This window comes from Diaporthe amygdali (assembly GCF_026229845.1).
Source record: "Diaporthe amygdali strain CAA958 chromosome Unknown NODE_7_length_1459731_cov_64_868725, whole genome shotgun sequence".
In the NCBI taxonomy this organism is placed as follows: domain Eukaryota; kingdom Fungi; phylum Ascomycota; class Sordariomycetes; order Diaporthales; family Diaporthaceae; genus Diaporthe; species Diaporthe amygdali.
The window spans coordinates 442,248-467,895 of NW_026517027.1; the positions used below are offsets into that span (position 1 = coordinate 442,248).

Genomic DNA, 25,648 nt, shown 5'->3' on the forward strand with positions numbered 1-25,648 from the left:
ATACCGGCAAGTGGATTTGTTATCAGATGAATCCAACGCTGACGGACTGGGATATCCATATTGTAACCACAAGGCGGATATTATTGGTAGCGTGATGTGGACCGCCGGCCAATGATGATCACGAACCCAAACCTTTCCTTACGACGGTCCCAGAATTATCGACAGCATCGAAGTAAAATATGGAGGCGGCATCAAGAAACAAGCGAGGATGACCAAGCTAGCTAGTGTTGACTTTCGGGCCAACCCGAGCCGCATTACTCCTTAAGTCGCTGGCTGCTAAGCTGGGCAGACTGCGTTCATTCGAAGAGTGTTGCTAGATACAAAGGCTGGGCTGTCTCGCTGGGATGTGCTAGTTTAAACCTTCCCCCATTGCTTTTCGGTTCGAATTGCCCTTGCTTGCGACGATTCGCACCCGAGCGGCTGGAAGCGACGAGGAACAAAATGTTAAGAGTCGGCTGAAGTAGATGAAACAGTGATCCCCAACTTGGCTGTGTCTGGAAGTCCACACTGCGACCACACGGCTTCGATCGGACATCTTGGCAGGACGTTTTGGGCTTATGTTGCCGAATTTTGACGTGCCTTACAACTTGGCAGCACCACGCCAAGTTCATTGAGACAGTGCACCGGCAAAACAAGACTCGATCTTGAACAGTCTTTGGCTCTGCAAGACTAGCTTACGCACATATGTTTGGTCAAACCGGTTCTTGAGGACTTGGGTATTTGCGGCTCACTAATGCCAAAGCCTGTTTTTGATGCAAGCGAGTTGGGATTGGCAAAGTCTTCTCGGACGAGATCATTCCGATGGGAACAACAGAAGAAAGAAAATGTGTTGCAGATCCGTTGTCGAGGGCATTCATGGGCACTGTTGACAACATATTTTCTAAATTCCACTTTTGCATTCTGGCAGTTCATTTCGTCCATTTCACGCAGATGGGCCGGGCCCAAGGAACAGGTTTCCGTGCATGTTAGAAGAAGCCCGGCGCTCACAAACTTTTACGACGCGTTCAACACGACTGCACAGACGATCTTGATGACCGTGAAAACGATACATACGAAAACGGTATCGAGTATTTGACTATGGAGGAGATTAATGTGTTCGCGCGAGCCGCTGCTCTGGACGTGCCGCCTGTTCAAGCCTTGCAGGAAGACCAATACGACATTCTACCAAGACAAGGCCAGGCCATCGCCGCAGGGCCAGCGACATTCGCCACATCTGGGAGGAGGATCACATTGACGGCTGCGACGAGTCACTTTCCTGGGACCAGCAGAAGACCTCAGCCAACTCCATCTGGCATCAGGACGCCATCATCACAGTCATCGGTCCGGACGACAAGCCTCCCACAGTCTGTTGCTCCAACGCCTCTGATACCACTAGCCCCAGTATTGTCTACAACAAATATCAAATCGTCACCGTTGGCCACACTATTACCAACACTCAGTCCTGCTTCAAGCCAACCGAGTTCAGCTCAACCAAGCCCGGTACCAAGCCGAGTACCCAGTGAACAAGAACAAAATGCAGCACAGAGCCCATCGGCAGCCCCAGTGACAGCAACACCTGGCGGCACTGACGCGGGTGTGATTGTAGGTGCAATCATGCTCGTACTTGGTATGCCCTTTTGATTCCTTAAAATTACGCATCAGAGTAACAGGCTAATTCTCACCACAGTCGGCATCGCTATACTCGCCGCCGTGTTCTTCTTTATCAAGAAGCGCGTCAACGGCGGAGGACAACCGAAGGCAAGGACAGAGTCATTCGACTTCGATCCACCTTCAAGGGCCAACCCAAACCTCTCGAAAGCCGAGGCAGCCGCCATGGCAGAGCTTATGAGAATTGCATATCGGGTAGAGAACGAGGGTGACGAGTCGCGGGACGGCCGCGACTCTTACTATCCAGGTCAGGATACCAGCGAGAAAATGCGACCCAGCGTTCTTGGCGGTCCAGATGGCATCGCTGGGGGCATGGGGGTTACCACACCGTATGACGAGAGCCGGCAAGCTAATGGTGTCGCGCGCATGCAGTCACTAGGCAGTGAGTCTGTCGCTCAGCTTGGGCTCAAACACCCTGTGGGACGCTGGGTGCATATCCAGAGATCAGGTGCTGGGTCGGAAAGAGCAAGTGGTTATGATGTACCGGACGTACCTGCTGTGCCAGGCTTCCCAGATCGGTACTCGACGTCAGATCTGTACTCCGCGACGGCTCGCTGAGAATGAGGAGGCACTGGACAAAGGGTTACCTGCGCAGCAAAGGATACGCCAAACAAGATTTTGGAAGGCGGCCTCAGCAGGCTACGAAGGCATGAGAGCTTTTCAGATGCTTTAATAGCGAGCAATTGGCATTTTTCGTAATCAGGGGTTCTCGGAACTCACAAGCAGCGAATTTTCGAAGATTTCACCAAAGTCTCGCACTGATAACAAAACGATTTTATTAAGTATGTGTACATGAATCATTACTTCAGACCAGAACTATTAGCTTTCAAACACCATTGACCCTAAAATGGTCCGACAAAAAAGCGCAATTGAAGTCGTTGAATATCAAATGATGTCAAGCTTCCTTCGTTATACAGCAGTATCTCGTCGATGTCCAGACTCCAGCCCACCCGTCCTCTTTTTCTTGCTCGACGCAGGCGGGGGCCCGTTTTGGCATCTGGCGCCATCGTTAGCAGACCCTGCTGGTCCCTGAGAAACGAAGGTGTAGCCGCTCGCGTTCGGATTTGAGATGTCGAATTTGTAGATTCGACCCGAGGTGTTCTCTGTGGCATACAGGAAGCCGTCGTTGGTTGAGTACATCGCACCCCAAGAAGCAGTACCGTTGCCTCCTCCAGCAAAATCTGGATAGGTTACGAGTTGTGTGAAATTTTTTGTTGTCATATCCCACTGAAGCAGGTGTGTGTTATACCCTGTACCACCACCTTTGTCCTGCTTTCCCAAGCTATACAGTTTGTTGGCTGCCCAGGCAGGTAGATAAGCCCAATCGGCCACGACGTAGTTTGTTGATTGGGAATTTAGTACAGCCATATTAGTTGTACCGTTATTGATTACTCTGCCGTATGTTGAGCTCGAACTGTTCAAATCGACTTGTACCCAACTCTTGCCATTGTTTTGCGCAAGCCAGTAGTTATAATTGAGGTCCATCTCGCCAACATTTATAGAAACGGGAGGGTTGAAGCCTGTTTGTTCAATAATACCGTTAGGCACTGTTTCATATGTGCCACCAGCGCCGATTCGAACGATATATCCGTAAGCACTGTTCCTCTGTGCGATTGCGTAAAGATAGTTCTCCTGGGGATGGTATGCCAAAGCGTTGACTGTATCGAGGAAAAGAGTTGCAGGACCGATTCGATAATAGAATCCGGTGGTCAGATTGATTGCGTATAGTGTTTGGGATTGCGTTTCGAAGGCCAATTCGTCGCAAGGGAACTTAGCCAGTCTTGACAATGCACTAGGGGTTGGAGATGCAGAGCTATGGTTTTCAAAAATCAGTTTCCCTGATAGAGTCAACGACCCTCAAAAAGTGGTCCGCTTACCTTGAGATAGTAGTGCTTGCAGATGAAGACTGGCACCCACCCCGGGGGTAGAAGAGATTACTCGATGCAGGATCTGCTACCATATTACCTGTGATCGTGTAGTTGTATATAATGCATGCCGAAGTGCCATCAATGCCAAAACTCAAGCACCTCGAATCTGCAGTACAAATTGCAAGGCAAAGCATATAATTTGAGGCTGGGTAGTAACCTGTGTGTGGTAATTAGTCTTTCAACTTCTCATTGGTCTTGTCTGGCTTTCTCTTTGAAGCACTTACCAATGTTCTGACCAGCATTATCGTATCCGCGCAAGGGACATGCCGCTGTGGAGCTCTGTGACGAGATGCTACTGGTGACGACAGTGGATGTTTGCACTGTAGAAGATCTTGATGAGCTTGACGATGAAGATCTAGAGGTTGAAAAGCTTGAAGACGTGGAGGCAGTGGATCGGATTGTGGAAGATGAAGTTAGGGAGGAGGAAGACGTGGAGGAGGAGAAGGACGTGGATAAGTAGAAGGACGTGTAGGAGGAGGAGGAGGAGGACGTGGAGGCTGTGAATCGAATTGTAGAAGATGAAGTTGAGGAGGAGTAGACGGGCGTGGAGGAGGAGGGAAACGTGGAGGAGGAGGCAGAGGCCGAAAAATTATTGCTGCTACTGGGCGATCGGGAGAGAGAAGAGTTGATAAGTGATGAGGAGGAAGAAACAATGGGGATGTTGTTAATGCTGATGCTGCTTAGAGATGACAAAGCAGAGAAACTTCGACTGCTTGATATCAACGAAACAGAAGAGTCACCACTGCTTGACGAAGAGGAGGCAGAGCTTGATGAATTTTTGGCCGTGGACTCAGATGTAGACGACGTTGTTCGGACAAGGGAGCTTAAGTCCGAAGCAGTGGGTAAGAATGAAGATGTTGGAGCTAGATAGCTCGTGCTTGCGGATAGGGATGTGGATGTCTGAGGTGTTCGTGCTGGAGAGCTTAAATCTGGGCTTGTGGATGGGAGTAGGGATATGGATGTCTGAGACGTCCGAGTTGGAGAGTTTAAGGATGGGCCTGAGGATGGGGCCGGAGACGTCTGAGATATCTGGGCTGGGTAGCTTGAATTTGTGCTTGATGATGAAAAGTCTTTCTGGTCTGTGGAGGATGAGGTGGAATTTGAAAACGAGAACTTCTGGGCTAGAGTGCTGGAACTGGAACTAGATGACGAGAACGAGGATATTTGGGCTGGGGAAGAGAGACTTGAGCTTGAGTTCGGAGATGCTTGGGCAATGGAAAACAGACCTAAAGAAGATGAATTCGCGAAGGAAGCCACAGCCGTAGATACCGCGCTGGATGATAGGTTGGACGGCAGGGTCGATGACGGGCTTAGAGAAGAGCCCGATGTGAAGTTTGTCGGCGCCACAGTTGAGAGGCTTGATATACCTGATGTCTGAGCCGAGACGGATGTGTTGAGTGAAATTGTACTAGCCGAACTTGCAATAGACCTGCTGCTGTTATTAGGCATTCCGGACGATGTCGCCCCTAACGAGGTTACCCCTGACGAGGGGGAGACGGTCGAGGACGCCCCAGAGGAGGATGGTCCAGCAGCAGAGGGCGCGGATGATGACGGCCCAGTAGAAGATGTTCCATTTGCAGAGGGCGCAGACGAAGACTGCCCAGCAGAAGACTGCCCAGCAGAAGACTGCCCAGCAGAAGATGCTCCTGGAGCAGACGGTCCAGCAGACGACGGTCCAGCAGACGACGGCCCAGCAGACGACGGCCCAGCAGACGACGGCCCAGCAGAGGAAGGCCCAGCAGAGGAAGGCCCAGCAGAGGAAGGCCCAGGAGCAGATGGCACCGACGAGGACAACCTAGACGAGGATAGGACAGGCTGCACACTTGTCGACGCAGCAGGCATGAGTGATGAACTTTGTTGGTCACTTGATGGCCCAGAACTTGGAGGCGGTGCGCCACTTGTAAGCGCAGAGGTGGCCGGCCCTGACGATGGGAAGACTCCGCCGCTGGATTGGCTTTGAGGGCCCTGAGACGTACCGGCTGGCTGGCTGGGCGTTCCCGGGCCGGAGGTTCCAGGAGGAGCTGGCCCTTGAGAACTTGTCCCTGGAAGGCTGGGTGCTTGTGAGGACGTTCCTGATACTGGTGGACTGGGCACCTGCGAGGTTGTCCCTGGAAGGCTGGCTGCTTGGGAGGAAGTCCCTGGAGCTGGTGGGCTGAGCACTTGAGAACTTGTTCCCGGAACGTTGGGCCCCTGCGAAGTTGTCCCTGGAGGGGTTTGGCCTTGTGAGGTAGTCACCGGAGGATTCGGCCCCTGGGAGCTTGTTCCAACAGGGCTGGGTGCTTGCGATGATCCAGGAACTGGGAGACTGGATGCTTGCGAAGACGACCCGGGAACTGGGGGGTTGGGTGCTTGTGACGACGACCCTATAACTGGTGAGCTGGGTACCTGTGAAGGTGTTCCCGGAGGGGTCTGGCCTTGTGAGGTTGTGACCGGAGAATTCGGCCCCTGGGAGCTGCTTCCAGGGACTGGCAGGGTGGGTACTTGAGGAGTCGTCCCTGGCGTGTTGGGCCCTTGTGAGGTTCCCACCGGAGTATTTGGTGCCTGGGAGCTGGATGTCGGAGGGTTCGGTCCTTGAGAGCTTGACCCTGGAACGTTTGACCCAGGCTGGCTGGAGATGGGGGTGGTGGTCCGGCTCCCAGCAGCTGAGGTGGCTATTGTAGGTGGCAGGACAACATTTGTAGTGCTTTGTACTGGTGGAATAACCGAAGAGACCTGTATCGAAGACGCAGCCGGGCTGGGCTGACCTGATGATGCTGGAATCCCCAAAGAGGGCGTGGTCGGCTGAGGGATAACAGCCAGTGAAGTTGTCGCTTGCCCTGGGGAGCCGGAGGCGCTGGATGCTGGTACCGACGGTTGTGGCCCAGGGGCAGATGCGCTGGACACAAGAGACGATGGTCCCGGTCCCGGTCCCGGAGGACCCCCGCCTGAGCTTTGAGCCGTCGGTCCTGGGGGCGGCACGTCGCCCGAGCTCTGGGGTGTGGGCTCTGGCTGAACGTCTCCTGAGCTCTGAGGTGTTGGCTCGGGAAGCACACCGCCATCGCCACTGCCTGTCGGTTGCGGTTGGCCATCGTCCGTCGTGGAACCTCCAGACTCTGATGGCGACGCGCTCCCATCTGAAGGGTTTGCAGACGGGCCTGGAGATACCTGGCTGCTTCCATCAGGGCCCGTCGGCTCTGGACCACCACTCCCAGATGGAGGCGGCAGGACAGACGAGTCGCTCGCTGCTCCAGACGGCTCAGGCCCCGAAGTTCCAGAACCGTCGCCGCCGCTCACACTGGGTGAGGGCGGATTCGATTCCGAAGGGGTGAGGACTGGCCCGCTCGGCTGCGGTAGACCTGAGCTGGGTGGCTGAATCGGGGGCTCCGTGGATGGTAGTACCGCGGATGTTGAGTTAACAACAGGTCGGTCAAAAATCTTGACGCTGACCAGCACGGAGTATGGGAACAGAACCCGGTCCTGCCGAGGAACAATTCTCGCGGCCCCTCTCAGACGGCCAATCCTGGAATCCGGCGCCACCAAGGAGAGGCCGTTGACCGTGATGTTGACGCTCGACCCAGGTGGTTGATTTAGAGGCACGATGCCAGAGACAGATCGGTTTCCCCGGTCGAGGGTTAGCCAATCGGCTCTGGGGAAGGTAGCGATGGATTCGACTTCATCTTGAGCTGTCTTGAGCAGAGGTACCAAGTTCACAAAGAAGATATCCGATTGGAAGACCTCAACTTTAACCTCGTTGGTGAACACGAGGAGCTTAGACAGGATCGTATATGTGAAACCAGTCATCTTAGATGTGGCAATGATGGTGATGTTGACCTCAGACTCAGTGAAAGTAAGAGGAACTGTACCAATCAAGGACGGCGGGGGAGAAGGGCTGATTCTCACCCACGGGACTGGTGGGGTAGTAGTGACCTGCAAAGTATCGTCGGGGCCACGCAGGAAGTCCGTAAGATTGACCTGGAAGTCACCCCCTAGGAGTACAGGGACTGAAATGTCTGAACCAGCCAAGATTTGCAGGCTGAATTCCTTCGTGTAGGAGGAGTCCAGGCTTGGGTTAAACACATTACCAGTAACAGCAACACTGGTGCCAGCAGCAAGATTGATCGGAACGATACCACCGAGCGTCTTGCCGTTGGAACCAAGGCTCACCCAACTCGACTCAGGTACTGTGGAAGCTGCTGTGAGGTAATCTCCCGGCGGGCTCAAAAGACTTGCACCAAGATTAATGACAAATTGGCTTCCCAAAGTTACGTTGAATTTGGGAACATCATTGGCCTGTACCTGCAGCGTGAAGAGCTTGGAGTAGGTGGCAGCTGAGCTTCCCGGCGCGCCGGCAGACGAAGCATTGACATTGATGTTCACAGTGGTGCCGGCCATAAGATCCGGTACCAGTCCACTGACAGTGTTCTGCGCAACGTTGAAGCTGATCCAGTTTACCGCGGGATTCGTGGTGATGGATGTCAGCTCAACAGATGCAGGGAAATACTTCTTCGTGCTGATGGAAAATTTGTTCGAAGCCACGACGGGGACCTGTATACTGGTAACCTGATTGCTGTCCTGAACATAAAGCTCGAGTTGGAAGGAATACTCAAGGCCTTGGTCACTTGAAGTAGCCAGAAGAGTTGCGATAATTGAATTGACATCCAGGGTGGCTGGCACCGGACCAGAAAATGTCTTCGCGCTTGAGTCAAAATTGACCCAAGTAGCCTTTGGATCAAAGTTGACAGATGTGATGACATCTGTAGAAGTGAGAAGGAAAGATCCCAACTGAGTCGTGAATTGGCTCCCCGGTGTCAATGGAATCACCGACACAGGCGCGATGACAAGGGCGAAGTATCGAGCGTAAGACGGTCCATTCTGTGGAACCACATTGGCAGTGACGAGCGTCCTCGAAGTGTTGTATCCGGCTGGCACACGCCCACCAATGCGCTGGTTCGCGCGTACATAACCCACCCATGGCGCAGGTGGTTCAGTGACTATGTTCACAGTGTCCGATGAGCTTCCAAGGTAGCGATTTAGATCGATCGAGAAGATACTGTCGGGTGTTATGGGTACTCGGATGACGGGCTCCAATTTCAGAGTGAGGACGACTTCGTATGGTACACCCGCGGCGTTCGCGGCACGTAGCCTGATTAGAAGAGTGTTCTCTGAGAGGACTTCTGGAGCGTCAATAAACAAAATGTCGTCAGCAAGTCGTGTCCAGGGCACCTCTGGCTGTGTTGTCACGGACAGCACCCTGTCGGTAGGAGCAGCCAGGTATTGTCTGAGATTGATACTGAAGCTCCGTCCACCTGGTGCTGTGATAACGGCAGGCGCTGCAGGCGTGGGACCAGTAATCGAACCAGAGCTTGTAGTTGTTGCAATTGATGTTCCTGTGCCCTGGCCTGGGACTGTACTCTGGCCCGAAGCAGTACCTTGGCCTGGAACTGTGCCTTGGCCTGGAATTGTACTTTGGTCTGGATTGGCCGTGCTTTGACCTGGCGATACCGTGCCCCCACCTGGAACAGTCGCAGTTCCCTGCGGTCCCGTGGTGATGCCACCGCCACCAGGCCCGGTGGAAACACCACCTGGTAGTCCGGATACAGGGCCAGATCCAGAGCCCGCCGTAGTCACTGGACCTGGAAGACCAGTCGGTTGTCTTTCGAAACGATTAGCTTATTCCAAGTTCGTCTGTCTGGGAATGGGGACAGACCCATATGGAGGGAGTGGAGAATAGTCAGAAGGAGCTCCCTCCGGCGCAAAGTAGGTGTAGGTGAAATAAATGCAGTACGATGGATCAGCAGGATCTATGAAGTATTCGTCAACGGCTCGTTTTGAGTCTTCCCGCGCAACAAGGCCTGTTTCAACCCGTAGGCCCGTGGCGAACAGGCACCAGAAGCATAGCAGTAACCAAATGGCCATGCTGCCTCCGACGTGTCTTTTTGTTTAAATGAGTGACTGTACAAGTTAGTAATAAATATGAGCGAGAGGCAATGGTATGGGAGAAAAGCGCAGAGAACAGCGGACAAACGCAGAGATTTCCACGGCTTTAAGCACATTGTGTCCCTGGTTGCCGCCAGGTCTCCGAGCGCGTCTGGGTGGAATGAAAAGAGCGTTGATATCACCGCAGGTCCGCCATGTCTCAAAGAAGAAGCGTATGGTTGTGGAAAATATGCGACGCCACCATTGCCGACTGTACGAAAACCTACCTAGGGACCGATTCGTGGACCAGCCTCGATGCCATCAACAATCCAGTCGTCAAGGTGGCTGAGGGTTCGCAAGTGCTCACTTCTGTCAACCTATTCTGTAGCCGATTCAAACATCAAACTTACGCAGATGCTGAATACCGAATATGAGAATATACTAGGGCAGTACTCTTCACCGCAGTATGGAGGGCAGCTTCTATATCAGTGCGGCCGCATTCCGCGGCCGAATTGGACCCTGACCTGATGGGGCTTCCGCATAGCAAAATTGAACTCTATGTCACACATTCCAAACAACTTTGTATCACGTGGATCAGTTGACAACAATTGCCAATTTGAAGGTTGAAATTTGCTGCGTGCCGTCCATTCTCACTCGTCTCCCTTGGGCCTGGGCCCTCGGGGCCCTATGACATTGTGGCGGGAACCTTTCGTTCCGGATTCCTCTCGCCCTTACTTTGCGGGCTCGATCGACTGAGGATAATAGAACAGCTCAAATGGGTCAAAAGCCTTCTTAATCAGCTTCAGCCGATCCAAATTACCGGCCCAGTACAACTTCTCTGCTGTTCCACGGTCCAACTGCGAATCACTGTAGTTGATGTACATTCCATAGTCGCCGTCATTCATTGTTGTAATGGTGACATCGACCCAATTTCTGAGAATATCAATTCCATCCGATGGATAAGGTTCATCATTCCCACTGAAGTGATAGAACTGGATGAGAAAGGTTTTGTCGCGGTGTGCATAAGCCGTGGCCGTGTTTGAGACAGCTGATATGGCAGAATTGGCGCCTCCGTGGACATCCAACTGGACGAACCAGCCGCCTCGAGTAAACGCCAGTGCATGGTTGTGCCAATACCGGACGAAGTCTGTCAAGGCCTCGCCGCGGAGATCCTTCAGGGTGAGACTCGTAGCAAAGAAGTTGCCGTGCTCATTGGTGCTGGGGGTTAAAGAATTTCGTTCGGCGTAGTATTCAAGACCTTGAATCCACGTGCCGGGCTGCATGCTCAAATTCCCTCCACTTCCCTTGAGCAAGGGGTCAAGGATCATTGATAGTCCAGTTTCGTTTCCGTAGTAGACTCCTTCTAAGTTGTGGCCACCTGAACTGTGCATGCTCACTTGAGTGTTTGCTTGTTAGCCAAATTGTTCAAAGTAGAGGATCTTTCCACGGAGTCATGAAACCTAGATTGTCAATGCCGAAAGTGATTGAAGCCATGGCACTAACTGCTCGCGTATGACAGGGCAGTATTGGATACTCACTCACACCGCATATTGAGGTCAGCAGGCACGTTCTGAACAAACGCGACCAACGCCGTGACTCCATCAATCTTCTGTTGCTCAGTCTGCCAGTCCAGCGCGACTTTGAATGGTATTGAGGAAGTCGGGGCCGCAAAGGTCGCAAGTTCGTAGGAAGTGACGATGCCGAAGCTGGAGCCGGCACCCCGGAGGGCCCAGAACAAGTCACAGTTTTCGGTTTTGGAGCAGTGCACATGCATCCCATTCGCGAGGACGACGCTGGCACCGACCATCCAGTCAAGGGCCAAGCCGTAGTTGTGAGATGCCCAACCATATCCTCCGTGCAGGATATGGCCTGAAATGCCGACGGCTGGACAGCTGCCGTGGCTGATGGCTCGTCCGCCTTTGTCAAAGAGCTCGCGTGCTACATCTCCAAGGCGTGCTCCGGCTTCAACGGTGGCGATGTAGGTGTCGGGGTCGACAGAAATGCTGCTCATGTGAGTCAGATCCACGACCAGATGGTCGTTTTCTCCACCAAGTCCCAATGAGGTGTACGAGTGACCACCACCACGGGCACTGACCTTCAGCCCAACCGCCACACCACAATCGACCACATCCTGCACATGCTTGGCTGTTCTTGCATAGATGAGGAGAGCCGGTTTCACTGGAACACGAAGGTTAAAGGCAGTGGCGTCAGTAGACCAGGTAGAAGACTGAGCAGAGATGAACGGTACAGAACGGTCCTGGAGATATTTGACGGCGAGTGCGGTCTTGTCATTGATCGATGCCGTAGGATGTGGCTGGGGAAAATCTGTCTCTGAAGTCTCGTTGTTCTGGCCTTTTGCCGAGTCCATTCCTGCGACGCAGTTTCCGAGTTAGTTGTCGAGATGGGAACCTGGGGTTGAAGAGAGGCAGATATTGCAAAGTGAGAGTGTAGAAGTTTGACCCGAGTAGCTGCCAAAGGTGCGACACCTTCTAATAAAAGGAAGGAAGTGACGAAATCTTCTTTTGGTTTGTTCCTTCACTCAGCCTGACTGTTTGATTTTTTTCTTTCAAACAAAAAACCCCAAGTGACTTGTTGGGCCCATGATTCACTTTGAAGGCACGCCAGGCAGAAATGATGTCAAAATCACCTACTAGATCCCGCATCGTTCAAAACTGTATCCCTTCTGCAGCTTTTGGTTACTCTGAATTTCCGCTCTTAGTCTTCTTTCAACATTTCAGAAATGCCTGACCGGTGAATTGTGGTTCCAGTGTTTTCTCTCCAGAGGTACCAACACTAAGATAAAGTGGTCTGGGGGGTATTGCTTTCCAACAAAGATGTGTCTCCCAAACGCTTCCAAACCCGAGCACCTGGGCACACTGTTCAATATTATGCATCCAAAGGTAGAGTCAGATTTCAGCGCCGAGACAATCAACACATGACCCAGGGAATTTTCACCTTGTATTGCCTCCAGAAGCTACTTGTATCAACATGGCAGCCCACAAAAGGGCATGTCTCTGCTCGGCAACAACATTACATACATACACAGATAGCCCACCTTCCAGGTAGGTAGGTATCTATCAAGATCAAGGCCATGACAACTATTCGAGATCCACGTACACCATCCCCACCGCTTGAGCTGGATGCCCCAATTTTGACCCTCATGATGACCAACAACGCCGAAACAAGATCTGGGTGAGACTCGTCCCGCAGGAGAGACTTTGGGAGAGGGCCACACCATACACATGTGAGAGAGAAAATACATCACGTAGGCTCCACAGCCATAGCATCGTCATCCCCATCCTGCTCAACCGTGAGCTCGAGAACACGCGCGTACTGCACGGTGAGCCGCTGTAGCTCCCTAAATTTGCCTGCAAACAAACCAGAGTCAGCGGGCCGATTTCATCACACAGGGCTGGCACACAAGGCCATGTGAGGAGAGGGCGAGAGGAGGGAGCAAACTTACCCAGGATCATGACAACGCCCTTCAGAAGCTCCTTGCGGTCCCATCCGCAGATCTCATCCCCCTTCGCGAACCACCCGAAGCCTTCCTCCTTGTCATCCTCCTTATCTTTCAGGATCCCGCCCATCAGCCCGTTCAAGAGCTCCTCTACCTTGCCCCTGAGCGCCTCGGCGCCAATCCGCTTCGCGTACATGAACAGGTACAGCCTGAACTCCTCTCTCGCGCCGAGTTGCAGGGCACCCGCAATGCGGTTCTCGAGATGAGCGATGCTGACGCTGCTCTCGAAGCCCTCGAATCCTTCTTTCGACAACAAGGTCTTGATGAGTCGTTGCAGTGTGTACGCGCGACCCTTGAGCAGGAATTCTGTGGTCGTGTGACGCTCCAAGAAGGGTATGATTCCCGACGAGACGTTGACGCCGTCGTCCTTCTTTTCTTTTGGCTTGGACACGGGCCCGACAGCCGTGGATTGTAGGGCACTGACGGAGCTGTCATTGCTGTTCCAATATTGGGAGCCCACTGCGAACCAGGACTCTGAGAGGCGTTGCCATGTGTACATCTCGCGAGCGTAGTAGAAGCCGTCGCCGTTGGTCAAGGTCACGACGACGTGGCCCGTTGAATTGAGGTGCGCGGATGTGATTCCTGGTCCTGGTGTAGCAGCATGTTGGTGAAGAGAGTGGATGGCGACGTCGAGAATCGGGGCCAGCGACACGGGCGGGTGTGGCGAATTCATGTTCTTGATGTTCCAGACATATGCCAGACCGCAGGCCGTTATGCATAGAAGCCAGTGATCGCGACACTCGAGTACTACGGGCTGCGACTCCAGAACCATCGCGTTTATCAGACGGCGTCCGGCCGGTGTCCATGCAAACACGCTTCCGTCTTCGCAGGCTACCGACCAGAAGTGCTTATTTCCGGTGACAAGTAGGACTGCTCGGGCCAGAAAGTCCTGCCACAAGACGGTGCCCCGCTTGGTGGCAGTGACATGCGAAGGGTCTCGTACTTGGGCTGGATTCCTAGCCTCGAAGACTATGTTCTCGGGCACCTTTGCCGCTTCTTCCAGACTGGTTTCGCCCTGCAGGACGCCCCTTTCCAGCGGTCGCAAGATATGTGCCCGTACCTTAGGAACTGCAAGTCGCACCTGGGAGACAGAGAGTGCAGGGCTCATCACAGCAGGCCGCAGGAATTCCGGTGTCGGCACGACACCATGCTGTGGTGGTTGCAGCGTTGCAGGCTCCACACCGTCAATACCGTTGGCCATGATTGGCGTTGGGCCTGCTAATCGTTTCGGCGCATGTTCTTCATCCTCCTCCCCTTCAACTACGACGGCTTTGCGCTTGTTACCCAGGAGCATCGCCGCGATTCCACCCGGTGGCAAGCCATCAAATGGCTTTGACAGATCCATGATTGTCTGTGGTGTGTCGTCCCGGGCCGCTACAGTCTTCGACCCGATAAGCTGTGTCTGTGGTAATGAAGACGTGCCGGTGCCCGAAGATGATATCAATAGTGGCGCGACTCGCTTCTTTCCGTCCTTCGTTATAGTGACGCGGGATTTGAGCTCCTTGATCCTCTCTGCAGCCTGATCGGCATTCTCTTCTGCTGGCTTCTCCTTTTCCTTGTCCTTTGAGCCTTCCGCCGTCGCAGAAGTCCCATTTGTGGATACACCGTTGGGTGCAGGCGGAGGTTCCTTATTAGCTGGCTGGAAGTCACCCATCAGGGCGCCCATCCTCGACTCGGCCCCTCGCAGCTCACCAGCTTTGCTGTGATTCTCGAGTGCCAGGCCGTCAACATCTTCGGCAATGCCCATGCCCTTTCGGCCACCGCCATACTTTTGAAGAGCCTTGTCATTCTCTTCTGCTGTTGCGACCCATCCAAGTTCGCCTGTATCAAACTTGACTGATACAATGCTGCCATCCAAACTGCAAGCGAACAGACTTTGGCCATCTGGTGACCAAGAAAGGTCTGATATCGATTTTGAAGCGAGGTCCTGCATGATCACGAGCGGTCTGGAAGTATTTGTGTTCCATATGCTGAGAGTTCGGTCCTGCCCCGCTGAAGCAATGACTGTGACCAAGTTGCCGCCTCCTTGGCTGTTCGTTGAGCCATCAGTTGCCGGTGGTTGGGTGTAGAACAGACGCGGTGAGAACATGCAGACCTCGGTGGGGCCCTCATGACCGATCAAATTGATTTCACTGTCCCATCTTGTTCGCTCAATGATTGCTACCGAGCTAACAGGTCCGTTCACAGCATTCGCGGCGGCGATGTGGTTACCATCCGGGGACCAAGAACATCTCCTGAAGTAAGTCGTCAAAGGGGAACTCTTGAAGGGCGTTGATATCGTCGTCTCCAAGACAAAGTTGTTGATCATGTCGTGATGCGTCGCATTTGGCCCGGGGGAGGTAAATCGGAAGATCTTGATGGTTCGATCATCGCTCGCGGTGGCGAAGTACTTGTTGGCCGGGTCGAAGGTTATGCCCTTGACATGGCTTTGGTGTACGGCCAGCGTCTTTAATTTCTCGAACGTGTGCCCTGACCATATCACCACCTTGGAATCCAACCCCACCGAGACCAGCAGGGAGTTGTCGTGGGACCAGGCCAGGTCCTGGACGTCGTTGTCATGTCCAACTAAGCGCTTGTAGGTCTTCCAGTTCTCGACCGGCGGAGGCTCATTGGTCCCTGTTCATGCCCATACCAGGTCAGCATTTCGATCCCCCCCAAAAAGAGATGCCTAGGGCGCGCATACCAAACGTAGCCGCGTGTGACGGAGGACTGGCGTCGAGGTGATATATGCAGATGATCTTATCGTCGGCGCCTGACGCGAGATAGCGGCCGTTGGGAGAGAAGCGGACGGAGTGGATCGTGCCGAGGTGGTGGCTCATGTGGCAGAGCTGGCGCGGTTTCGAGTAGGAGGCATCGTCAGACTGGTATATCGACTCGGTGGACCATACTCGGACATGGCCATCTGCGCAACGTCAGTATTATGGTCCGAAGGGATTGAGGGGGCCGCAGAGGGGAATTGGGCGCGCGCATACCACCGCCAGCCGTTGCAAGCCTCGTGCCGCATGGGGAGACATGGCAGCTGTAAACCTCGAAGTCCTTCTGTTCGCCTGTCGCATGCAACACAAAAGCATCAGTAACCGTCAGACTGCACGCGTGATCGTCTCTAAGTGTGCTCACCGCTGTGGCTGAGCCAGGCAGGCTTGATAAGTTGCATTATTGGAGTGTTGCTAGGACTTTGGGCGGTGATGGGTTTGCATTGTCGGAGGCAGCGGGCAGAGATGTGATGTGATGTTGCAGGTCTGAAATCGCGATTGCGCCGCGCTTGGATCGCGACCCTTGAAAGTTCCCAGGTTCCAAAAGCTGTGCCTGCCCGCAACCTTAGCTTGCTGGCATTGGGGCGTCGGGGAGAGAGGCCCAGCAGCTCCAAGCACAGACACAGGAACCTTGGAACTTTGGGAGCTCCAGTGGAACCTTGGAGCTCCCGCCTGCCTGTGCCAGCCCGATTGGCTCGGCCGGGGACCAGCTGCAGCCGCCAGTGCAGCGCCTGCCTGCAGCCTACGGCCTGGAGCTGTCTACTGAGCTTATCGGTGCTCCTGGCTGGGTTATCCTAACATATCCATAATCTTTGTTGTACCTCGGGCACGCCCAGCACAGAACATAATTCTCGGATATCGTTGCCCGTGAGGCTCAAGACAAGTGGAATTACTCTCATGGCCACGCGTAATGGCAGACAGAAAGGATGTCTCCCTGGCAGTGTTATGATCAGGCAGAACCGCCGAGGACTCTCACACGTGATAGACCGGCTGACCTTTCACCCAACCCGGTAACTGCACTGTGTTTGAGAACGGAGAATCCCAGAGAATGGCTTGATTCAGATGAACAGAGCAGGCTTCCATGGTCCCATAATATCTGCGAATAAGGTATCCTATACACGATAACGTGCTGCTGCTGTTGCAAAGGCAAGAAGAGAGTACAACCCGACCGAACGCGCTGCACCCAAACATTAGATACCAGAACCAGAATTGCCGTGTCCAACAAGCGTGTGCTTCACAATGTCACAAAACCGAACCCAACGAGCAAACCGGACGCGCAAAAGTGGCGGCCAACACTGTGCCTCCGCGCTCCGACATGATCATAAGAAAAGAGACAGCCAACTAAAGCGGAGGGTGGACAAGATGCTGCTGCATGCGTGAAACAAATCAACGCAGAGTTGCCGGTTTACTTGGCAACGGTAGCCTTCTTGGTCTTTGGCTTCTGTGCGAGCTGTCAGTATGGGGCGTGGCAATGGGGGAGGCGGGCGCATGGGGCAGGACATACTGTCTCAGTCTTCTTGACGGCCTTCTTGACCTTGGCCTCGGTCTTCTTGACAGCGGCCTTGACCTACGTAGCACCTCGTCAGCATGATATTCAAGACGATACGGTCTTAGACGTGGACGGAATAAATAGCGGCCCAGCTCTAGGGGCGACCCCGTCGATGCGACGGCTTGAAGCAGCGACGTACCTTCTTGGCGACAGTGCTCTCCTTCTTAGGCGCAGCCGTCTTCTTTGTGACACCAGTGGGCTTCGCGCCGGCCTTCTTGGTCGCAGGCTTCCTCTTGATAGTAGGGGCCGTGTCGACCTGCTGGAAGACGCGCGGTCTGGAGCTGCCGGTGGCTGATCGTGTGCCCTCTCGTGCCATTATGACTGATTTGTAATAAATCTGCCGAGTAGACGCGTTAGCAATGAATCTTGAATTATCCAACATGAGAGAAAAATAGGAGGCATGCGAGCACAGGATGCGCCCACACAGCGTGGCGGCGCCGTGCGACCGTGGCCAGGATCGCACCAAGCTGTGGCGCTGTGATGCGACTCAGATGCGACAGGCGCGGTCGGTCGCGTGCGGAGACGTTGTTCTGCAGAGCTTACCTGTGGGGGATTGGTTGAGGAATGTAGGACAAAAATGTGATGATTCGAAATGGGAATGCTTCGCGACAACGAATCTGAGCTTTGCTAACAGGAAAACTGGTGGCGTGTGGTGGGAGGAGAGAAAAGATGAAGAGAAGAGGGGGGGGGAGACAGTCGCGATGCGGGTGTGGGTGTGGGATGCGAAACGAGGGAAAACAACTCGACACCTCAAAGGCTTACCAGAATTGGGTTGGGCAGGGGCGGGTGACCGATAGGGGGGTCAGGTAGGCTCCTGGCTCCTGTTCTCTCCTGGGCGCTCTCTCACCTTCGTTATCCCAGCCCTGGCAACCACTGGCCGAGTTACAGGCAGCACACCAACTGCAGACAAGACTAATACCAACCGACAACTAACAATCAGTCTCAACAAACTGGGCACTCGAGTATCTAGGTGGGTAATGGCGACCTTGGAAGGTGAAGCAAGGAGATGATAATGCGTTGGCTGGGCACCACCAGGTTTCTCGCGGCTATCGATCCCCTCCCCTCCCCTCCCTTCTACCTGTTGTTTATTTCTCTCATCTCTCTCAGCTCTGGTTGAGAGAGTGTGTGTGTGTGCGTGCGTGCGCTCACGGCATTGATCTCACCAGATTGTCCGCACAGCCGCTCAATTTCCTGGTATTTTTTTTTAATGGCTGCGGCCCAGCAGGACAAATCCACCAACGCAGGCCACGTCCCAGGTCAGATGGCAAGCCGGTGGACTGGCACTGGCCCTTCCGGGGTCTTGTCGCCCATCCTTGCCCTCCAAAAGCGGATTCCTCGACTCCTGCGCGCGTCACGTCGGGGACCTGGTTGCACACTACGACGTGTTTTTCTCCCCTCTCTCTTGTCTCTTGAGCGGGCTATCAACGGCCCATTGTGTTCGCTGGCTCTGTAATCAGCCCTCGGGAGTGACGTGTCTGCCAGCATCACTCCATCGCCGACACTGCGCCGACGTGTTCTGTTCCATGTTGGAGAGTACTCTAAGTACTAGGCATATGCCATTGCTGTGGCAGATGTCGAGCTCAGGCTAAACTTTTCCATTGCACTTTTCACATCCTATTTTGCAAGTGCGCAGTTCAGACTATACACTAACGCTGACTAGATGTTAGTGGTGTATGAGTCTGCTGGTCAGGTGCCGGTCTTCTGAGGTTGTTTGTGATCGAGTCATAACACACAAGACTGTTACAAAAGGCAGTCGGTCTTCCACTTTCAGGTATCGACCGCATCATTTGTGGGAAATTGTAAAGCTGGGCTGCTCTTCCACATATCTACTGCTGTGTCACGTCAGTGTTGTGTTTATCTCGGTGACCATGGCTCGGATAATCCACCGTCTACAATGTCTCTTGGGTTTTTCTCTCCTTTTTTACCTCCTATTTTGTTTTCCCTTTTGTCGTTGAGCCATACTTTTGTTCCTGTTTCCCTCGCTGGGTACGCCGTTTACGGCACAGTCCCAAGTCATGAAGTACCTTAACCTGGACAGTCTATATCTGGTATTACCCACATGGTCATCGCGCAAGATCGATCTACCTCACCAGAGCTATAGCTCGGGCCGGCGAGAGCCGTATATATGAGGGCCAAGGCTGCCAGTCAGCCCAGTGAACCCCAAGAGCCCACAAATACCGGGCATCAGCAGCAACAGGCCTGGGAGGCCGGAGCAAAGACCCTGATCAGGACCCACCCCGTGAAGTGATGCCCCAACGAGTCCCCAACCAGGAAGGACGGACTTCTCCCTTGGCCCGGCGGGAATGCCATGGCATTTGCCAGGCCACCGCGAGCATAAAGCATGCGGATTTGGAACAAGAAGGAATTCACTTACCCCACGCCGGAACAGTTCCGGTCCAAGGGTCCAAGGCCCGAGGCATGCAGATAAGGCTGCCTCTGCGGCCGCCCTTAGCTACAGCGACAGCGTGGCAAGGGGATGAGACAGGCTGACGGTTGCTGAAGCGATTGGCTCGCCTCGCTGGCTGACGGATGTGGGTTGCCCTCATCCACCCCACTTCTGGGAGAAGAGGAACGCTGCGGCGGTACTGTGTATATATCAGGCAGGGGCCCGAGATGGCAAGGAGAATCATTGGCATTCTTTTGTTCTTGTATGATCTATGTTTGAAGCGCCTTGCCAACCTGAACGAAAGAAGAAGAAAAGAGAAACCAAAACACCAGAGACCCCCCGGGGTATGATTCAATCCTGAACACCGTACTTCGCCTTGCAAAATCGAAGAAGTCATGCCAAAGGAAAAGAATGCCAGGCAGAACAAAAGACCATCTCGTCCCTCTTAGGTCGGGAAGTTGAGCCTCTGGCCTGCCGGCATGGCCACATTCTGCCAATTAATATCGTCCGTCCTCTCCGCGACCTGGATGAGCTGCATCTCCCGGACCGCGCAGAACATCCCGCTCCGGCCCGTGCGGTTGACCAGCTCCCAGTCGTTGTCGTCCACGTTCCACCTCTCCTCGACGAACGGCTCGCCCTCGCGCACCTCGCGGTACGGGTTGTTCCTGGGCAGGCCGGCAAAGTAGGATATGATGCGGTGCGGGATGGCCAACAGCCTCTCCCACCGCTTGATAGCCGAAACCCACTTGAGCGTCGACTCCTCATAGGTGACACGCACGTACGGGTTGACAAACACGCCCTGCTCGGCTGCGTTGTCCTTGCGCGCTGCTGTCGAGACGTCGGCCAAGAACAGGCAGCACTCGCATGCGTCGAAGAAAACCTCGGGCTCGTATCGGAATCGCACCGGTGCTTCAATCGGTACCGGGTTGTCGGGATCGATGTCGTGGGCGCCGATGGTCTGGAACTCAGGGAACGGCAGAGTCTCGTTCATGTTCTGCACGTATTCTGCCTGCATGGCGACCATGCCACTCCAGCAAGAAGTTACCGGGACCGCGTCGCTCTGCGCAAGCATAGCCGCCCGCGAGGTCGCATTCCCTGCCGTCGTAAAGATCGGGAAGATCGGCACACCGTTGGAGTATCCCTCCGCATCTCTCTGGGCGTACAGGTCATAGAACAGGAATGGGTTCTTGTAGTCGAGGGCACAAGCGGACAAGTACTGGGAGCGGCCGTCGGGGCCTAGGTTCGTGTTGAACAGCAGCTGCATCGCATCGATGGGGTGAAAAGCAACGTCGTTCAAAAACAGCACCTTGTCGAATTCGACCACGCCCTCCTCCTTCCTGAACCTATCTAGCGGTTTCAACGCGCGATTCCGCATCTCGGACAGGTACGACAGCCTCTTCATCCGCTCGGTCCCATCCGGCATGGTGATATTTCCAAAGCCCGCCAGCGGCACGTGTGGGTCGTACACAATCTCGTGCGCGCATGGGACCTTGCTCTTGAACTCCTGCAGCGCCGCCTCGCCGCCCGGGCTGTCGTTCTCGTAGATGCTCAGGAACGTGTGCTCGGGCCCCAGCATCTGGATCAACTCCAGCACCGTCTCGCCCCAACGACCTCCTGCCAAGTGCCCTTCTCTGTCATATAAACTGACGGATATGAATATCTTCTCGTGGAACGGGTTCGCGCAGCCGGAGGGCGCATCGGGGCCCTCGCATCGTGCTTTCAGCTCGCTGTAGTGTGGGGGTAGTCGTGTGTAGGAGGGCGCGAGGATCGGCGTGGCTACGAAGAGGACGATGATGAAGATGATGAGGATCTTGAGGGTCGCGAGAAGAGACTGCACAGGGTGTCGGAGAACGCTGCGTCGGAGGACGCGTGGTCGTGATCGCAACCATTTCTTCACTCGATGGGGCACACGCCGAGGCGAGCTGGGTCTTTTCAAGACAATCTCGTCCAAGACATCGTCGCCAGCCTTGCCGTCAAAGGAAGTGTGGTCAAGGAAGGCGATGCGCTCCTCGTCTGAGTTCCTGGGACTCATAGCGTTGGGACGTTGACGCCGCGATAAGGGCAACGGGTCCACGATGAAGAAACAATGGGATGGCCTGATGGTGGACAGGCAATGAGGAAGATTAGAAGGGGGGTTGAAGGAAATACACCATTACGACGCCAAGGACGAAACAGAAGCAGAGTGCAGGTGTAGTTCGTCCTGGGATTATGCTAGGCTACGGGAATGGCAAGGCGTAGCGCAAGCAGAGAGGTGAGTGGGTGACAGAAAAGGAGGGTGGGCAGTGACAAGACTGACAGACCAGACCAGACAGGAATTGTCAAAGAATGTTTCGGCGGTGTTGGTCCCAAGGATCCCCCCCCATGTGGACTCGGCGACGATGCTGATTGCCCAGCAGAAATTGGAGGTCCCAAATTTAATGTTCCTTGCCAGGTGCTCCAAGCGTGCTCCAAGCCCATCTGGGCTTGAGCTGGGGGGGGCTGAGGCCCACCACGGACCTGCATGTGCCTGCTGGCATGTGCGTCCGCAGCAGGCTGGCTGGCAGGGCGCAGGCAAAGCAGTAACGGCGCGGTGAATTGGAGGCCACAGGGGGGGAGTGTGGGTGGGTCCGGCAGTGTATGCTCCTTGCCGTGGACTGCGTGGGTGCGGGATGACGCGCAAGCTGCACTACGTCTGCTCAGTGACAGTCTTTCGGGTTGGGGAGGCCCCTGTTCCCATTCCTTCACATGCCGAGCCCCGATGAGTTGGCCAGTGGATGTTTGCTTCCTGAATCCTCTGGCCACTCCTCCGCCTCAGTGCGTCCTGTCAGGCTGTCACGGAGCTACAGAAGAGGCATCGATGAGACGGATGATCCTGTATCAACATATCTGACATGACATTGTTGACCGCCCACCGTCTCACCGTCCAACGTCTCACCGTCCCAGGTGCAACGCACAACGTCCAACGTGCAACGTTTAACGTCGTCGGCTAATGTGTTGTTGGGTCGCCATAGAACGATTCGAAGCTGCGGTCTTGTTCGCTTCCCCTGCCACACACACGCCAAGCCTCGCCCAGCGCTGTCCAAAATCTACACTAAAACGGCCGATCGCCGTCGGGAGTCTGCCACGCTTACTGGGCTTACTGCATCTATTGCTGCACGAGCAAGGTTGCACAGATACTAAAAAGTAGCGGCTTGCCGACTTCCGGAATAGTCTCTAGAGCCACTTGAAACCAACGGTCAGATCGCAGCCGTCTCTCGATCATCAATGATGTCTTCCAAGCCCGGTTTGGGGTATAATTCACGAATGCATTACACAGTTCCCACTACATTGAGCGAAGAGGATCAGCTGTGCAACCACATCTTTGGGAGAGGAGCTGAGGAGTTGGAGATGAAATTAGCGACTTCGCCCCCTGCGAAGCATGTCTGCACTCTGGGGGACACAACACTACCACACGCCGCCTCAACAATATCTTGCTCAGTGGCAGGCACTCGGGCCCGCAACTCATCATTTGTTAAATACAATCACCTGTCTTTTATGGTGCAACATCTGCCACTGTCCGCCCTTTTGCACGTCTCCTGCAGCGCTGAGCCTCAAAGTGCAACGAGTTCGCGTAGCCGGCCGGAGTTGCAATGTCGCACATCCACGCGTCTAGTGCTTACAGATCTGCATCGCATGCTGAGAAGACTGCCTATAGAGTTAGTTGGTACAAACACTGGCAGGAAGGAAACCTACCTCAGCATGGGGCCGATAGATTGCGGCTCAGGGCCTCTTCTTTATTGCCTCCTCAACCTCATCCATCACTTTTGACTCCTTTGACTTCCAGCCAGAGCTCCTTAGGCTCGTCAGCTCCGTTGCCAGCGCTTTCATGGTATCCGGGGTCTTTTTCTTGTTTATGAGGTGCGAGATTCGCTTGAAGTGGTCGTCCATGTCGCTCGAGTCGCTAAGTGAATCGAGCATCGGGCCGGTGATCTTCAGCAGCATGCACACAGCCATGAATTGGTTCCTCTTCAGCGTAGGGCCCCACTGCGCTCGAACGTAGAAGTGAATGTGTTCTGCACTGAATACCCCGTATTTGGCAAGCTCGCCAATGAAGCGCGAGAGACCCAATGCGAAGGTCTCAGCACTGATCTTGTTGCGTTCATGCTTGCCACGGTCCCAATCTGCCAAGCACTTGTTGAACAAGTAGCCCGTCACAGGCTCTTCGTCACTTTGAGCATCCTCAGCGTTATTGCGGGTATAGCCCTTGGTGATGATCTTCTGGAAGCGGTTTGGCGTGCGGGTCTGTATCTCCTTAGCCAAACGAGCATAGAATCTGGGACGAGTACCACAGCGACAAGCCATCTTATAGATCAAATCGAGGACCTGGCGGTAATTTCTTGAGTCTTTGTCGGTTTGCTGCTGGAAGGCAACCACCAGAAGTTCGGGCAAGTATATGTCGAAGTCGTTCTTGATCCTGTCGAGCGCAGCCGTAACCTTTGAGGAGACTATTTCTGGATCAAACAAGTCTTCCGATGCATCACTGACAGTGTTGGACTTGCTGCTCGCTGCTCTTTTGCTTTTCTCGGCAGTGGAATTACTTGAGTCACACTTCTCCTGTCCAAGCTTGAGGGGTTCTCCTCGAACGAGTTTTCGCAGACAAGTTTTCAACTCGTCCGCAACACCCTCGATTGCGTCGTCGCTGATTCCTTCTTCAGCCAATTGCTCGCCAATCTTGTTCCAGGCTCTGGATCTCTGGAGCTCACACTCCTCTGAAGTTTTGTCGCCGCTGCGACCCGCGGAGCCGTCATCAATGGTCGGGATCTGGACAGTGGGACGATGTTCGCTCGCGGCTGATATCGCTGCCGCCAATCCCCTTGCGGCTGCGAACTCTCCTTGAAAGAAGTCCCAATGCTTGAAAATGGAATCTCCCCACTCGCATAATTCCCACAGTCTCATCTGAAGGTCGGCCTGTTCATCGTCGACCAGTGCCTCGAGTGAGCGTGCCAAATGAGACAATTTCTTCGCAACTTGGTCGAATGGATTGCTTAGTTCATCCAGCACGAAAGCGCGGTCTTCATCGTGGAGTTTCCACTCGGTCTCAGCACCGGTTCCGTAAAACCCACAGGTCTTGCGCAACTCATGAAGAAATGCGGCCAGGAGACTCAAGCCGGGGCTGTGGGCTGGGTCCGAACGAAAGGTATCGCGCTTGTTGGCATGCACTGTCCGCATCATCGCGAGGAGAGAAGAGAGAAGCGCCTTGACCTGCCGCTGGAGGCCGTGAAACTGATGAACACCATTGAGATCGTGTATCAACTCTGCGCAGCGCGTGACGCAGACGTTGAGTGGCTTTGTGCGAACGAAAGGAGTCATGGTGTGCGATCGGGCGCGTGTCATACGCGAGGATGGTGGGATGGAAGGAACTGCTGACTCTGGCGATCGGTCGGGCTTGCTCTTCACAACACTGTTAGAACGGAAGCAGCTCACATGAGTTGGACCAGGGATATTCCAGACGCATTGTGTGCTTACCTGTCTAGGGAGACACATTCGGTGCAGTCAGGGTCTGTCTGTTTGGGCTGCGAACGCGTGACGTGACAACAGTGACGAGCTATGAGATGGATAACGGTCTTTTTGTATGCTTGGAGAGGCAAGCATGGGCTAGCCAACACAGAAACCTACCTACCAAGCAGGCGTTGGTGTAAGGGAGAGTTTGAAGGCCAAACATGTGTTAATTGATAGAAACTGGTTCCTGCAAATACTTGGAAATGGGAGAAGTACCATCGTACTTGGAGGTCGTGGGTGTTGCTGGATCTTTCGCACCTTATCTCGAACGAGAGCCGTTTCTCCGTCTGCCTCGGACACTCAAGCAAACACCAACTCTACTATAATCTCTCTGAACCAAATTTCAAATAGCTGTGATGGACTGCTGCACCCCACTGTTTTCGAACTTGTGGATAATCTTTCAACCATGTCGAAAGACAGACGAACATGCGGGCGAAAGTCCTCACCCATGCTCAC

The 25,648-nt window shown here is 54.1% G+C and overlaps 9 protein-coding genes across 9 annotated transcripts; 2 read left to right on the plus strand and 7 right to left on the minus strand.

The window, feature by feature from the left end:
- Positions 1 to 930: 930 nt before the first annotated feature.
- On the plus strand, positions 931 to 2,205 carry J7T55_013755 (uncharacterized protein; the record flags this gene model as incomplete). Its single annotated transcript, XM_053140658.1, has 5 exons — positions 931 to 964; positions 1,022 to 1,119; positions 1,170 to 1,479; positions 1,586 to 1,606; positions 1,667 to 2,205. 5 exons carry the CDS (start codon positions 931 to 933, stop codon positions 2,203 to 2,205), a joined length of 1,002 nt encoding a protein of 333 aa, XP_052996092.1.
- A 351-nt stretch (positions 2,206 to 2,556) lies between these two features.
- Positions 2,557 to 3,607, minus strand: J7T55_013756 (uncharacterized protein; the record flags this gene model as incomplete). The annotated part of the gene is made up of 2 exons (XM_053140659.1): positions 2,557 to 3,460; positions 3,525 to 3,607. 2 exons carry the CDS (start codon positions 3,605 to 3,607, stop codon positions 2,557 to 2,559), a joined length of 987 nt encoding a protein of 328 aa, XP_052996093.1.
- Positions 3,608 to 3,864: 257 nt separating this feature from the next.
- On the plus strand, positions 3,865 to 5,374 carry J7T55_013757 (uncharacterized protein; the record flags this gene model as incomplete). Its single annotated transcript, XM_053140660.1, has 5 exons — positions 3,865 to 4,031; positions 4,260 to 4,417; positions 4,721 to 4,907; positions 4,974 to 5,133; positions 5,183 to 5,374. 5 exons carry the CDS (start codon positions 3,865 to 3,867, stop codon positions 5,372 to 5,374), a joined length of 864 nt encoding a protein of 287 aa, XP_052996094.1.
- A 62-nt stretch (positions 5,375 to 5,436) lies between these two features.
- J7T55_013758 (uncharacterized protein) lies at positions 5,437 to 9,470 on the minus strand (the record flags this gene model as incomplete). The annotated part of the gene is made up of 3 exons (XM_053140661.1): positions 5,437 to 6,356; positions 6,494 to 9,207; positions 9,262 to 9,470. 3 exons carry the CDS (start codon positions 9,468 to 9,470, stop codon positions 5,437 to 5,439), a joined length of 3,843 nt encoding a protein of 1,280 aa, XP_052996095.1.
- Positions 9,471 to 10,201: 731 nt separating this feature from the next.
- Positions 10,202 to 11,838, minus strand: J7T55_013759 (glucooligosaccharide oxidase; the record flags this gene model as incomplete). Its single annotated transcript, XM_053140662.1, has 2 exons — positions 10,202 to 10,866; positions 11,013 to 11,838. The coding sequence occupies 2 exons, from the start codon at positions 11,836 to 11,838 to the stop codon at positions 10,202 to 10,204; spliced, it is 1,491 nt and encodes a 496-aa protein (XP_052996096.1).
- An 893-nt stretch (positions 11,839 to 12,731) lies between these two features.
- On the minus strand, positions 12,732 to 16,141 carry J7T55_013760 (uncharacterized protein; the record flags this gene model as incomplete). Its single annotated transcript, XM_053140663.1, has 5 exons — positions 12,732 to 12,838; positions 12,934 to 15,603; positions 15,671 to 15,889; positions 15,960 to 16,034; positions 16,105 to 16,141. 5 exons carry the CDS (start codon positions 16,139 to 16,141, stop codon positions 12,732 to 12,734), a joined length of 3,108 nt encoding a protein of 1,035 aa, XP_052996097.1.
- Positions 16,142 to 17,145: 1,004 nt separating this feature from the next.
- Positions 17,146 to 17,605, minus strand: J7T55_013761 (uncharacterized protein; the record flags this gene model as incomplete). Its single annotated transcript, XM_053140664.1, has 3 exons — positions 17,146 to 17,181; positions 17,245 to 17,307; positions 17,429 to 17,605. The coding sequence occupies 3 exons, from the start codon at positions 17,603 to 17,605 to the stop codon at positions 17,146 to 17,148; spliced, it is 276 nt and encodes a 91-aa protein (XP_052996098.1).
- Positions 17,606 to 20,120: 2,515 nt separating this feature from the next.
- Positions 20,121 to 21,707, minus strand: J7T55_013762 (glycosyltransferase family 69 protein; the record flags this gene model as incomplete). Its single annotated transcript, XM_053140665.1, has 1 exon — positions 20,121 to 21,707. One exon carries the CDS (start codon positions 21,705 to 21,707, stop codon positions 20,121 to 20,123), a length of 1,587 nt encoding a protein of 528 aa, XP_052996099.1.
- Positions 21,708 to 23,413: 1,706 nt separating this feature from the next.
- On the minus strand, positions 23,414 to 25,003 carry J7T55_013763 (eukaryotic initiation factor 4f subunit; the record flags this gene model as incomplete). Its single annotated transcript, XM_053140667.1, has 1 exon — positions 23,414 to 25,003. One exon carries the CDS (start codon positions 25,001 to 25,003, stop codon positions 23,414 to 23,416), a length of 1,590 nt encoding a protein of 529 aa, XP_052996100.1.
- Positions 25,004 to 25,648: the final 645 nt, after the last annotated feature.